The 11,504-nt window shown below is 48.3% G+C and overlaps 1 protein-coding gene across 1 annotated transcript in view; it reads right to left on the reverse strand.

Moving 5' to 3' along the window:
• Positions 1–2,073: 2,073 nt before the first annotated feature.
• LOC139159129 (major histocompatibility complex class I-related gene protein-like) overlaps positions 2,074–11,504 on the reverse strand; it is a 137,885-nt gene continuing 128,454 nt past the window's right edge. Inside the window, exons 5-8 of the mRNA XM_070736486.1 lie at positions 6,229–6,300; positions 3,694–3,845; positions 3,470–3,539; positions 2,074–2,090 (exon numbers count right to left, since the gene is read on the reverse strand). Coding sequence (XP_070592587.1) covers positions 2,074–2,090; positions 3,470–3,539; positions 3,694–3,845; positions 6,229–6,300 — 311 coding nt within the window. The remainder of the gene's footprint in view (positions 2,091–3,469; positions 3,540–3,693; positions 3,846–6,228; positions 6,301–11,504) is intronic.

The raw sequence follows: 11,504 nt of genomic DNA on the forward strand, positions 1-11,504 counted from the left end.
TATTTATTTATTTATTTATTTGTGTGTGTGTGTGTGTGTGTGTGTTTGTTTGTTTGTTTGTTTAATTTGTCATACAAATATAGTATTGTATTGTAGTATGTTTAACATAATATAATGATGAAAAAGACATTTGGACAGGAATGGTAGGCACAAAGGTGCACTTATGCACGCCCCTTCCAGAAACTCACCGCAAAGGCCCCCCCCCCAGGATGGACACCAGCACAGCTGTCAAGAGCAAGAAGGGAGCCCAGTGCCCTGGTATCACCCTCCAGCCACCCGCTCCTTACACCTCCAAGTGAGGATACCTCCCTCCACTGAGGACAAGTTGCTAAGGCATTGCCCCACCCCTCACCATCAGTCCCATCTGGATTTGCAGAAAAGTCCGACCCTGCCAAAATTCTCTGCTCAGGTTTGTGCCTGCTTTTTATTTGCTTCCTGTCTTTGCATTTTTACCAGCCTTTTGTTTTATTTCCAGAAGTCAAGCTATGGTGCTCCAGACAAAAGATGGAAAAGAGTCTCTTGCTTTTAAACACAATAATAGCTGTCTACAAGTTATGAGCTATTTTTACGTCATCAGAAATTTTATTTCTAACACAAGAAACATGCAAAGATAAGGAGCAAATAAAAGACGTTCATGTTGGGACAACGGGGATGGGGGAGAAACAGTGAAAAGATGATTCACACCTCAGCCCTTCTGTCCTTCAAGACGCTCTTCCTTCTCCCGCCTGGGCATTGGGCCAGGAGGTCCTTCCATTCTATCTGGCTCCTCCACGATCAGTGAACATTCCCCTCATTTGGAAAGGCTTCCTCTCTGGGGAGGCTCCGTTTTTCAACTCTCTTGTTAACTTCCATACAAATAGAGCCCACCTGACTCCTCCCTTTGTGGGCAAAGGTGTGTTTGTGTGGGTCGCCATGGAGATCAGGCCCTCCAACTGCAGGCTAGGAACCCCGAGGGCCCAGAAGAGCAGAAGAAGCAGGTTAGACAATGATGAGCCTGCATCTTACCCAGATTATCTGTTTGCCTATAACATGTTGGAGGGGATGGAGCTACAGAGCAAACCCTCCAATTCTACTCTTTTCTCTCCTCACTTTCTAGGCTCTCCCTTGCAGTCTCTGCAGTACTTCTACCTGCATCTGCCAAAGCCCAGCTGGAATCTGCCCCAGTTTTTCATTAGAAGCTTCTTGGATGACCAGCCCATCGCTCACTTTGACAGACTCATCAAGAAGATGGAACCTTTGGTGCCCTGGATTGAGGAGGCAGAAAAGATGTTTTTGACCCCCCAAGTGGGTCTTCAGGATTGACCTGGAGAACTTATTACAACAGGAGACGTTATCACAATGGAACCATCATGCCAGAGATGAGCAGAGCTAGTGTCATCCTTTACCTCCAGTGGTTTCAGAGGATGTCATTCAGAATAGAATAGAATAGAATAGAATTCTTTATTACCCAAGTGTGATTGTACACACAAGGAATTTGTCTTTTCTTCCCTAAAAATGAAAGACATTCCCCCAACACCCCCACCCCCAATTATCTCCCTCACCTAGGAATTCCACATGGCCTGATGCCAACTGAACAGAGTTAATTGAAGTAAAAGACGTTTCTCCCTGTGTGATAATCAGGGAAAGGAGAAATTGGATTTCTCTCCCTAGGTGGGAAGAGGGGTAGATTCTAATGCTGTCTAGGGAGATGAACCCTGGATCCTTTTCATGCACACACGCACACACTCTCTGCATCTCCTTCAGGGCTTCACACCTGGCAGGGGCTGTGAGCTCAGAGAAGATGGGAACAAAGAAGAAGGGCTTTTGCACTATGGCTACAATGGATGGCACTATATCAGCTCTGACAAGGAGAGCCTCGGATGGGTGGTACGTCAGCCCCAGGCCCAGAAGTTCAAGGAGAATTGGAAGGAAGATCCAGGGTGGTCTGAGAGAAACAAATTCTTCCTGGAGGAGACCTGCATTGAATGGCTGCAGACATACCTCTCCTAAAAGACTCAGCAGAGGACCAGTGAGTGGCAAAGGGGGTCTTCATTTAACATGTTTCTGTAGGCTCCCTCCCAAATTGTTTTCCTCCTAAATAGCCAAGCCACCTTTTAAGATATTAAGAGAAAAAGGTCAGGAATTATCCCTCACTACATAAGGAAAATAATTTTCAGTGCCCCCCATCATACAAGTAAATAATTCAGCATGATTCATGTCTATAATATAAATCCTTATGTATGTATACAGCAGAAGCCAGAACCAGAAATCTCAGCTCCTAATTTCTTACACACTGCAAGAGGTTATTTATTTATTTATTCAATTTTTATGCCACCCTTCTCCTTAGACTCAGGGTGGCTTACAACATGTTAGCAATAGCACTTTTTAACAGAGCCAGCCTATTGCCCCCACAATCCGGGTCCTCATTTTACCCACCTCGGAAGGATGGAAGGCTGAGTCAACCTTGAGCCGGTGATGAGATTTGAACCGCTGACCTTCAGATCTACAGTCAGCTTCAGTGGCCTGCAGTACAGCACTCTACCTGCTGCGCCACCCCGGCTCTCTATGCTTTATTGTTGTAAAATAATCAATAGTGGTTGAAGGCAGGTTTCTAGGGAGGTCTTCAGAATAAATCCTTCTCCAGCTCAGATGCTGCTGCCCCTGGTATGAGTTTTCTGTCTTCTCTTTTTGTCAGGCTGGTAGAGGGGATACAGAAAAAATCTCTATTGGAAAGTGACAACCTGCCATGATCAGGGAGGAGGGGAAAGCGCTGGAGCATCTGATGGATGCAGGGAGGGAAGAGCTTCAGCTGGGGGCCTGGGCTACGAAGAAGGGAACCAGAGGTCTTCCCAGCAATGGTAGGTTCCTTCCATTCTGCACTTGGCGAAGTTGAAACAAAGTCTTCAGCACCCTTGCCCCTACATCCTCTATGGGTTGCATTGTGCTGCAGAGGGAGAAAATGGAGGAAGTCAGCATCCTGGTTTATATGGGGAGTGTAGGAGGTGACCAGGCTGAGCCCGAGGGAGGAGGCGTGCCAAATAAGTAATCAGGCAAGAGTCCCTTCGTGCCCATAAGAGACCTGAATGAAACCCATCTTCAATTCCTTGTCTACATCCAAATTGCTTTAACCTTTAGTAGTTCAGAGATTCTTGCAGAGATCATAAGCTTGCAATACATTTTGATACCCTTTGAACAGCCTGGATCTTCTGTTCTCCCTGGTGCTTCTCTCCTCTGCTCAACTCCCTGTCCACCCACCCCCAGCAACCCCAGGCAGGCACAAAACTTGAGAAAGGCTTGCAATCTTCATCCACAGATATTCCTCCCTGGAGAGAGAGAAATTCTCAGGGAGGGATCCTCACTTCTCTCCCTTAGAGTTCCTCTCCTGTTAACCCTGAAGCTCATCCTTATCAAGGGGATTTTTCCTGGATGCCTTCCCCCCCACCCACATCTTTTTATCTTTTCCTTCCCTCCCATCCCTTCCTCATCCCACATTCTTCCCTCAGAGCTTTTGGGATGGAGAGGCTGAGGTGGGCCAGATCCTGTCTGTTCAGGCAGGAGAGCTGAGCCCCAACGGAACCCCAGGGAGCCTGCCATCTCTTCAAGGCTGCCTTGAAAAAAGGATGGATTCCCCCAGCCCACAAGTCTTGTCTCCCAGGTATTTTCCAAGTGTGGAGTTTGGTTTCTTAAATAGATTTCAGCAAGTGTCAGGCTCACCTCTGAGGTAATTGTAGGTTGGAGCATCGGCTGTGACTGCGTCTCATCTTCTATGACACTGACAGTTTGAGAAGGAACCTTTTCTTGAGAACCGTTATAAGGGTGAGTTGTTACTTTGCAACAGAAATTTTTCCTGGATCTCCTCCACTTGTCTGATAGATGGGGGGGGGGGAAAGATAGCTAGTTAATTATTGGGCAGCAGCTCTTGCCTGGGATAGAGGACTATGCTGAAGACAGTGAAGGGCTACCAACATTTTTACTACCAAACTGTGAGTGTGGCTTATCCAGGATGCCCTGCATTTTCTTTCAGCATCTTTCAGTGCAAATTGGGTGCTCTGGAGTGGAGCTCCATTTTCGCTACCCCACTGCGTCCCCCCACCCCCATCCGGGCAGTAGCCCACCCCTGGCTGAAGACCTCCAGGAGGCCCAGATAGTCAAACTGGCTGAATTATATATAACCCAGCATCCTGAGAATCAGGCAATAGTGCTCTTGTCTGTTTATGGGCAAAGAGCAGAATTATTGACCTTCGAGAGCTGCTGAACAGAGGGAAAAGTAATACAGTACAACATTCCTGGGGGTTATTGAAGAATAATCAAGTTGAAACTCTCCTTGTTCCTATTTCACTTCCTTTGGGATGTCACAATCCTGTTTTTCCACCACCACTGAAGCCATTCAAAGTTGCCCAGCAGGGCTGTTCTGAAAAGGACCCTGTCCTGTATCAACATTAATTTATTTTAAACAATGATGCTTGATCACTGGTAATCCTGTTACTGGAGCAAGAGAGATGGCATTCCCCATCCATTTCAAACTTGGTAGTTCTTTCTCCAGATCTCACAAACTTTGTTTTAGTTTGTACTCCAAAGTCCCTGTCCCAACTTCGCTACTGTACCAGCAGTCTTGAAAGGTTAGACTCGGTTTCTCTGAATTAGACAAGCAGCACAATTTTCAAGCAGAAAATGACAAAGCACTTCCAACCCACTGATGAGAATGTTAGGTGGAGATCTTATTTATTTATTTATTTATTTATTTATTTGTTTGTTTGTTTGTTTGTTTGTTTGTTTGTTTGTTGAAAGGGACCGTTAGGTCATCGAGTCCAACCCCCTGCCTGAGCAGGAACCCTACAGCACCCCATCCAAATGGAAGTCCAATCTCCTCTTGAAGGTGTCCAGAGTTGGGGAGTTCACCACCTCCCCTGGCAGGCAGTTCCATTGGTTGATCGCTCTGACCGTCAGGAAGTTCTTCCTTATTTCCAGGTTGAATCTCTCCTTGGTCAGCTTCCAACCATTGTTCCTCGTCCGGCCCTCTGGTGCCCTGGGGAATAAAGAGACCCCCTCCTCACCGTGGCAACCCCTCAAGTATCTGTAAACTGCTATCATGTCCCCTCTAGACCTTCTTTTTTCTAGGCTGTCCATGCCCAGTTCTCTCAATCTCTCTTCGCAAGTCTTGGTTTCGAGTCCCCTAATCATTTTGGTTGCTCTTTTTTGCACCTTCTCCAGAGTTTCGATGTCTTTTTTGTAGTGAGGTGACCAAAATTGGATGCAGTACTCCAGGTGGGGTCTGACCAGGGCATAGTAGAGTGGTATTAGTACTTCCCTGGTCTTGGAGCGTATCCCTCTGTTGATGCAGCTTAGGATTGAGTTGGCTTTTTTGGCTGCTGCTGCACATTGCTGACTCATGTTTAGTTGATTGTCCACCAAGACTCCAAGATCTCTTTCGCAGTCACTACTGCTGAGTGGGGTATCTCCCAGGCTGTATGTATGTCTAGGGTTCTTTTTGCCGAGGTGGAGGACTCTGCATTTGTCGGTGTTGAACCTCATTTTGTTGGTATGGGCCCACTGTGATAGTCTGTCTAGGTCTTCTTGTACTCTGAGCCTGTCCTCAAGGGTGTTGGCTACCCCCGCCAGCTTGGTGTCATCTGCAAATTTTATTAGTTCCCCTTTTATTCCCTCGTCCAGGTCATTGATGAAGATGTTAAAGTTTCACTTTGTGAAACTCAATTCTTCCTACATCTACTTTCGTTGTCATGCCTCTGGCTCTGAGTAGGAGCAGAGGAAGCAGCGGCTCCCTTCCACTGCTGGACCTTGGAGTCTGTTTTTGTCTCTATGTGTGATTGCAAGCAGGGGCAGAGGACATGAGTCCCTCCTTCCATGGACCTATCTTCCATCAGAGCTGTCCTAAATGTCCCTCATCCCAGGCACATGCATCTTCTTCAGGGCAGGATTAGGGATATTCTAGTGCTTCCCAGATCATTTAAGAGTCTCCTCAGCCCTGATATTTGCTCCTCTGTCCACTGAAGCCAAAGCAGCTTCTTCCCGGACAAGAGGAATGTGGAACATTTTGAGATTTAAATGGGTTGAAAAAATGGCTGCCTAGTTTCTTCTTCCTTTCAGATTCCCATTCAAAGAGCTGTTCATGAGGAAGGTCTCATATGGGTCCTAGCTGTGGCCCCTCAAGGAGTCTCTCTCATCCACATCAGTTCAGTCAACACAGAAAGACACAGAAGGGGGGGCAGTGGATGAGGTTTTTTTACTTACATATCACAAAGACAATCAAAGCTCCCAAGATTAAGGCTGCCACAATTCCCACAGGAATCAGCCACCCTGTAACTAAAGAAAGAAAAAAATGGTTCTGATTAGACAGATGCTGAGTTCCCTGAAGTGGAGATGTTGAGTAATGGAAGCATTTCCGAAACTGCAATAATAATAATAATAATAATAATAATAATAATAATAATAATAATAATAATAATTTATTAGATTTGTATGCCGCCCCTCTCCGAAGACTCGGGGCGGCTCACAACAAGCGATAAAACAATATTGTACAGGCACAAATCTAATATTAAGAAAAAAAACTAAAAACCCTATCAATTTAAAAAACCAAACAACACATACATACCAAACATAAATTATAATAAGCCTGGGGGAAAGGTGTCTCCAATCCCCCATGCCTGGCGGTATAGATGGGTCTTAAGTAGTTTACGGAAGACAAGGAGGGTGGGAGCAGTTATAATCTCCGGGGGGAGTTGATTCCAGAGGGCCGGGGCCGCCACAGAGAAGGCTCTTCCCCTGGGGCCCGCCAGACGACATTGTTTAGTCGACGGGACCCGGAGAAGGCCGACTCTGTGGGACCTTATTGGCCGCTGGGATTTGTGCGGTAGTAGGCGGTTCCGGAGGTATTCTGGTCCAATGCCATGTAGGACTTTAAAGGTCATGACCAACACTTTGAATTGTAACCGGAAACTGATCGGCAGCCAATGCAGGCCACGGAGTGTTGTAGAAACGTGGGCGAATCTGGGAAACCCCACGATGGCTCTCGCGGCTGCGTTCTGCACGATCTGAAGTCTCCGAACACTTTTCAAAGGTAGCCCCATGTAGAGAGCGTTGCAGTAATCGAACCTCGAGGTGATAAGGGCATGAGTGACTGTGAGTAATGACTCCCTGTCCAAATAGGGCCGCAACTGGTGCACCAGGCAAACCTGGGCAAACGCCCTCCTCGCCACAGCCGAAAGATGATGTTCCAATGTCAGCTGTGGGTCGAGGAGGACGCCCAAGTTGCGCACCCTCTCTGAGGGGGTCAGTAGTTCCCCCCCCAGGGTAATGGATGGACAGATGGAATTGTCCTTGGGAGGCAACACCCACAGCCACTCCGTCTTGTCTGGATTGAGTTTGAGTTTGTTGACACCCATCCAGTCCCCAACAGCCTCCAGGCACCGGCACATCACTTCCACTGCTTCGCTGACTGGACATGGGGTGGAGATGTACAACTGGGTATCATCCACATATTGATGATACCTCACCCCATGCCCTTGGATGATCTCACCCAGCGGTTTCATGTAGATATTAAATAGCAGGGGGGAGAGGACTGACCCCTGAGGCACCCCACAAGGGAGAGACCTCGGAGTCGACCTCTGACCCACCACTAACACCGACTGCGACCGACCGGAGAGGTAGGAGGAGAACCACTGGAGAACAGTGCCTCCCACTCCCAACCCCTCCAGTCGGCGCAGAAGGATACCATGGTCGATGGTATCGAAAGCCGCTGAGAGGTCAAGAAGCACCAGGACAGAGGACAAGCCGCTGTCCCGGGCCCGCCAGAGATCATCCATCAACGCGACCAAAGCAGTTTCCGTGCTGTAACCGGGCCTGAAACCCGACTGTTGAGGCCCTAGATAATCGGCTTCTTCCAAGGACCGCTGGAGTTGGAGCGCCACCACCTTCTCAACAACCTTCCCCATAAAGGGAAGGTTGGAGACTGGACGGTAGTTATTAAGCATGGCTGGGTCCAGGAAGGGCTTCTTGAGGAGGGGGTGCACAAGTGCCTCCTTATAAGGAGCCGGGAAGGACCCCCTCCCCAAGGAGGCGGTGACAATCTCCTGGACCCAGCTCCGTGTCACCTCTCGACTGGCCGAAACCAACCAAGAGGGACACGGATCCAGTAAGCAGGTGGCAGAACTCACAGCTCCAATGGCCTTGTCCACTTCATCAGGTGTCACCAAGTCAAACTCCTCCCAGACAGATGGACAAAGACGTTTAGCCCCAGTCACCTCAACTGACTCATTGTCAGCCGATACTGCTATGCAATTGGAGTCGAGTTCCGCTCGGATCCGAGCGACTTTATCAGCGAAAAACGAGTTAAATTCCTCAGCACTGCCCTGCAAGGGTTCCCCAACTCCCCCCTGATTTAGAAGGGAGCGGGTCACCCTAAACAGGGCAGCCGGGCGGGATTCCGCTGATGCAATCAAGGCGGCATGGTACGCGCATCTTGCCGCCTTGAGCGCCACTTTGTAAGTCTTAATAAAAGCTCTTACAAGTGTTCGGTCGGATTCGGACTTACTCTTCCTCCATCGCTTCTCTAGACGTCTCTTCTGGCATTTCAACTCCCGGAGCTCCTCGTTGAACCATAGAGCTCTACGGGGTCTAGTGCCACAGAGAGGTCGCAGTGGCGCAATTCGGTCAAGAGCCTCCGCTGCAGCCTTGTTCCAGGCCTCAGCAAGAGACTCTGCCGAGCTGTGGACGAGCGAGTCTGGTAAAACCCCAAGCGCCTTCTGAAAGCGCTCAGGGTCCATCAGGCGTCTGGGGCGGAACCTCCTAATCGGTTCCGCCTCCCTGCGGGGGAGGATTGGAGCCAGGAAGTTAAGCCGCAGTAGAAAATGGTCTGACCATGACAAAGGCAATGCTTCTAAGCCCCTTAGTCTCAGACCACTATTCAGTTGCTCCGAGAGGAATACCATATCGGGTGTGTGTCCACCCTCGTGAGTCGGACCCTGAACTACTTGAGTCAGGTCCATGGCTGTCATGGTGGCTATGAACTCCTGTGCTAATCCTGAGGAACCGCCGAGCGACGGCAGATTGAAGTCCCCCAGGACAATGAGTCCGGGGAACTCCACCGCCAGCCCGGCCACCTCTTCGAGCAGCACAGGCAGGGCTGTTGACACACAGCTGGGAGGCAGGTACGTGAGTAACAAGCCCACCTGAACCCCTAAGTCCAACTTCACAAGGAGTGACTCACAACCCGCGATCTCAGGAGCAACGAGTCTACGCAGATGGAGGCTCTCCCTGGCTACAATAGCCACTCCTCCCCCCCTTCCCTGGGGTCGAGGCTGGTGCCATATCTGAAACCCGGCTGGACATATTTCCGAGAGAGGCACCTCTCCCTCTGGGCCCAGCCAGGTTTCAGTAACACATGCCAGATCGGCCTCCTCATCCAGGATCAGATCCCGGATGAGGAGAGCTTTATTCACGACCGATCTGGCATTGAGTAGCAGCAGCTTGAGCCCAGGGCCCGGATTACACTCGTCACCAGGGCTCCGGTTTGAGCTCACGGGACCGGAACAAGGGATCGCTATTAAGCAGCGATCTCTTTTTCCTCCAGAACGGCTAGCCCCGTGACTCCTGCCATATCTACCTCTCCCCAGCAGGACCGGAATATTCTGGCCCTCTGTCACCCCGGAGAAAGATACCCCCATCCCTCCTGTCCCTCTACCGCCAGGTAGGCTAAATTCTGCATTCATACTGACCCTATTGTTCCCATACATACCATCCCACTCACCCCACCCATTCATATTATAAAAATTACTATTACTATTTACCTCATCCATACCCCACCCATCCTGCAAGTTAATCCCACCATTCATTCGATTCATTTCATATATACCTTCCATCTGATCCCAAATATCCATCACTAAAATTACCCCCCAATAAATTAGTTAAAAAATGTATAAAAATTAAAAATAGTTAATTAATTAAAAAAGGTTAACCAGTCAGTTATAAAATTAACCTGAGACAATAATATAAATTAGAATCAATTAATATAAAACCAGTTCTTGAATAAATAAGTAGGTTAAAATTCATCAGTCAATCAGTCAATCAGAACAGGATGATAATAATGTCTTTAGTAAAATCCTTCATTAAGTCTGTTGTAATTATAGAGCCATCCACTAGGGGTGCAGTTCTTCAATGTAATTCAATAGGGCAGTGATTTTCAACCTTTTTTGAGCCATGGCACATTTTTTACATTTACAAAATCCTGGGGCACATTGAGTTGGGTGGGGGGGCTAAAAAAAGTTTGGACAAATATAATTTCTCTCTCTTCCTCCCTTCCACTCTATTTCTCTCTCTCTCCCTCTTTCCCTCCCTTCTTTCTTCTCTCGCTCTCCATCCCTCTTTCTCTCTTCCTTCCTTCCTCTCTTTTTTGCTCTCTTTCTCCTCCCTTCCTACTTCCCTCTATGTCTTTCTCTCTCCCACCTTCCCTCCCTCTCTTTCTCTTTCTTTCTTGCTTTCTCTCTCTTGTTCTCTTTCTCTCTCTCTTGCTTTCTTTCTCTATCTCTCTTTCTTCCTTTCTTTCTCTCTCTTGTTTTCTTTCTTTCTCTCTTTCTTTCTTTCTCTCTCTCTGGTTTTCTTTCTCTCTCTGAGCTTCGCAGCACACCTGACCATGTCTCACGGCACACTAGTGTGCCGCGGCACACTGGTTGAAAAACACTGCAATAGGGAATACAGGAAATGGGAAATGGAAAATGGGAGCAGGGGGAGGAAGAGGGGGGGAAGATGAGAAAGCGACGATCTTAACATTTACTAACATCCTCAAAGTTCAACAGTTCAGTTTCCACTGTTCACTCTCCCCCAGCTATATCCACTCTGTTCTTTTAGTCCAATCTCAGCCAATGTCCTCAGGTCCACACGACAGCCCCCAACTCGCCTCAGTCTCCTTCCTTCGAACTCCAATGCCGCTCCCTTCATCCCCCCTCGGCACCAGCGACTCTCACTCACTGGTGCCATACAGGGGATTAGGCTGCCGTTCCTTGTCCACTAGTTGGTGCCTCGCATTTCTTTCCTCTCTGCCTCAGCATCGGGCATCGGGTAGGAGCGGACGCCATCTTCTGCTCCCAGCTGACCACCCCCACCAGTTTCTCAAGGCTATTTTGTCCCCAGCGCCACATAACACAGACAGCAGCATTCAATTTTTGTGTTCCCAGCAGGGAAGGCTGAAAAACCAGAAGGAATCAGACAGCATCTGATCTGGATTGATTCATTTTTTGACGAATTTTGCCGTTGTCTCAGAGGAGCAGCGAATCCACCATCTTCTCGTCACTACCCTGGAACCGGAACCAATTTCCTCCAGGATGATCCCCCACCTGAAGGAAGCCCCCCTCCACCAAGGCTGCAGAGGAAGGAGTTAATGGCCTTGAAGGGCAGAAGGAAGAGCCATGACCAACCATCTCATATATTTTCATACCTTTAATATTAAGTTACTATTTCCAATTCCTCCTTGTAACAGAGATCACTTCTCTCCCATCATTATTAAATGCAGGACT

The sequence above is a fragment of the Erythrolamprus reginae genome, chromosome 2 (genome assembly GCF_031021105.1).
Source record: "Erythrolamprus reginae isolate rEryReg1 chromosome 2, rEryReg1.hap1, whole genome shotgun sequence".
Lineage (NCBI taxonomy): Eukaryota > Metazoa > Chordata > Lepidosauria > Squamata > Dipsadidae > Erythrolamprus > Erythrolamprus reginae.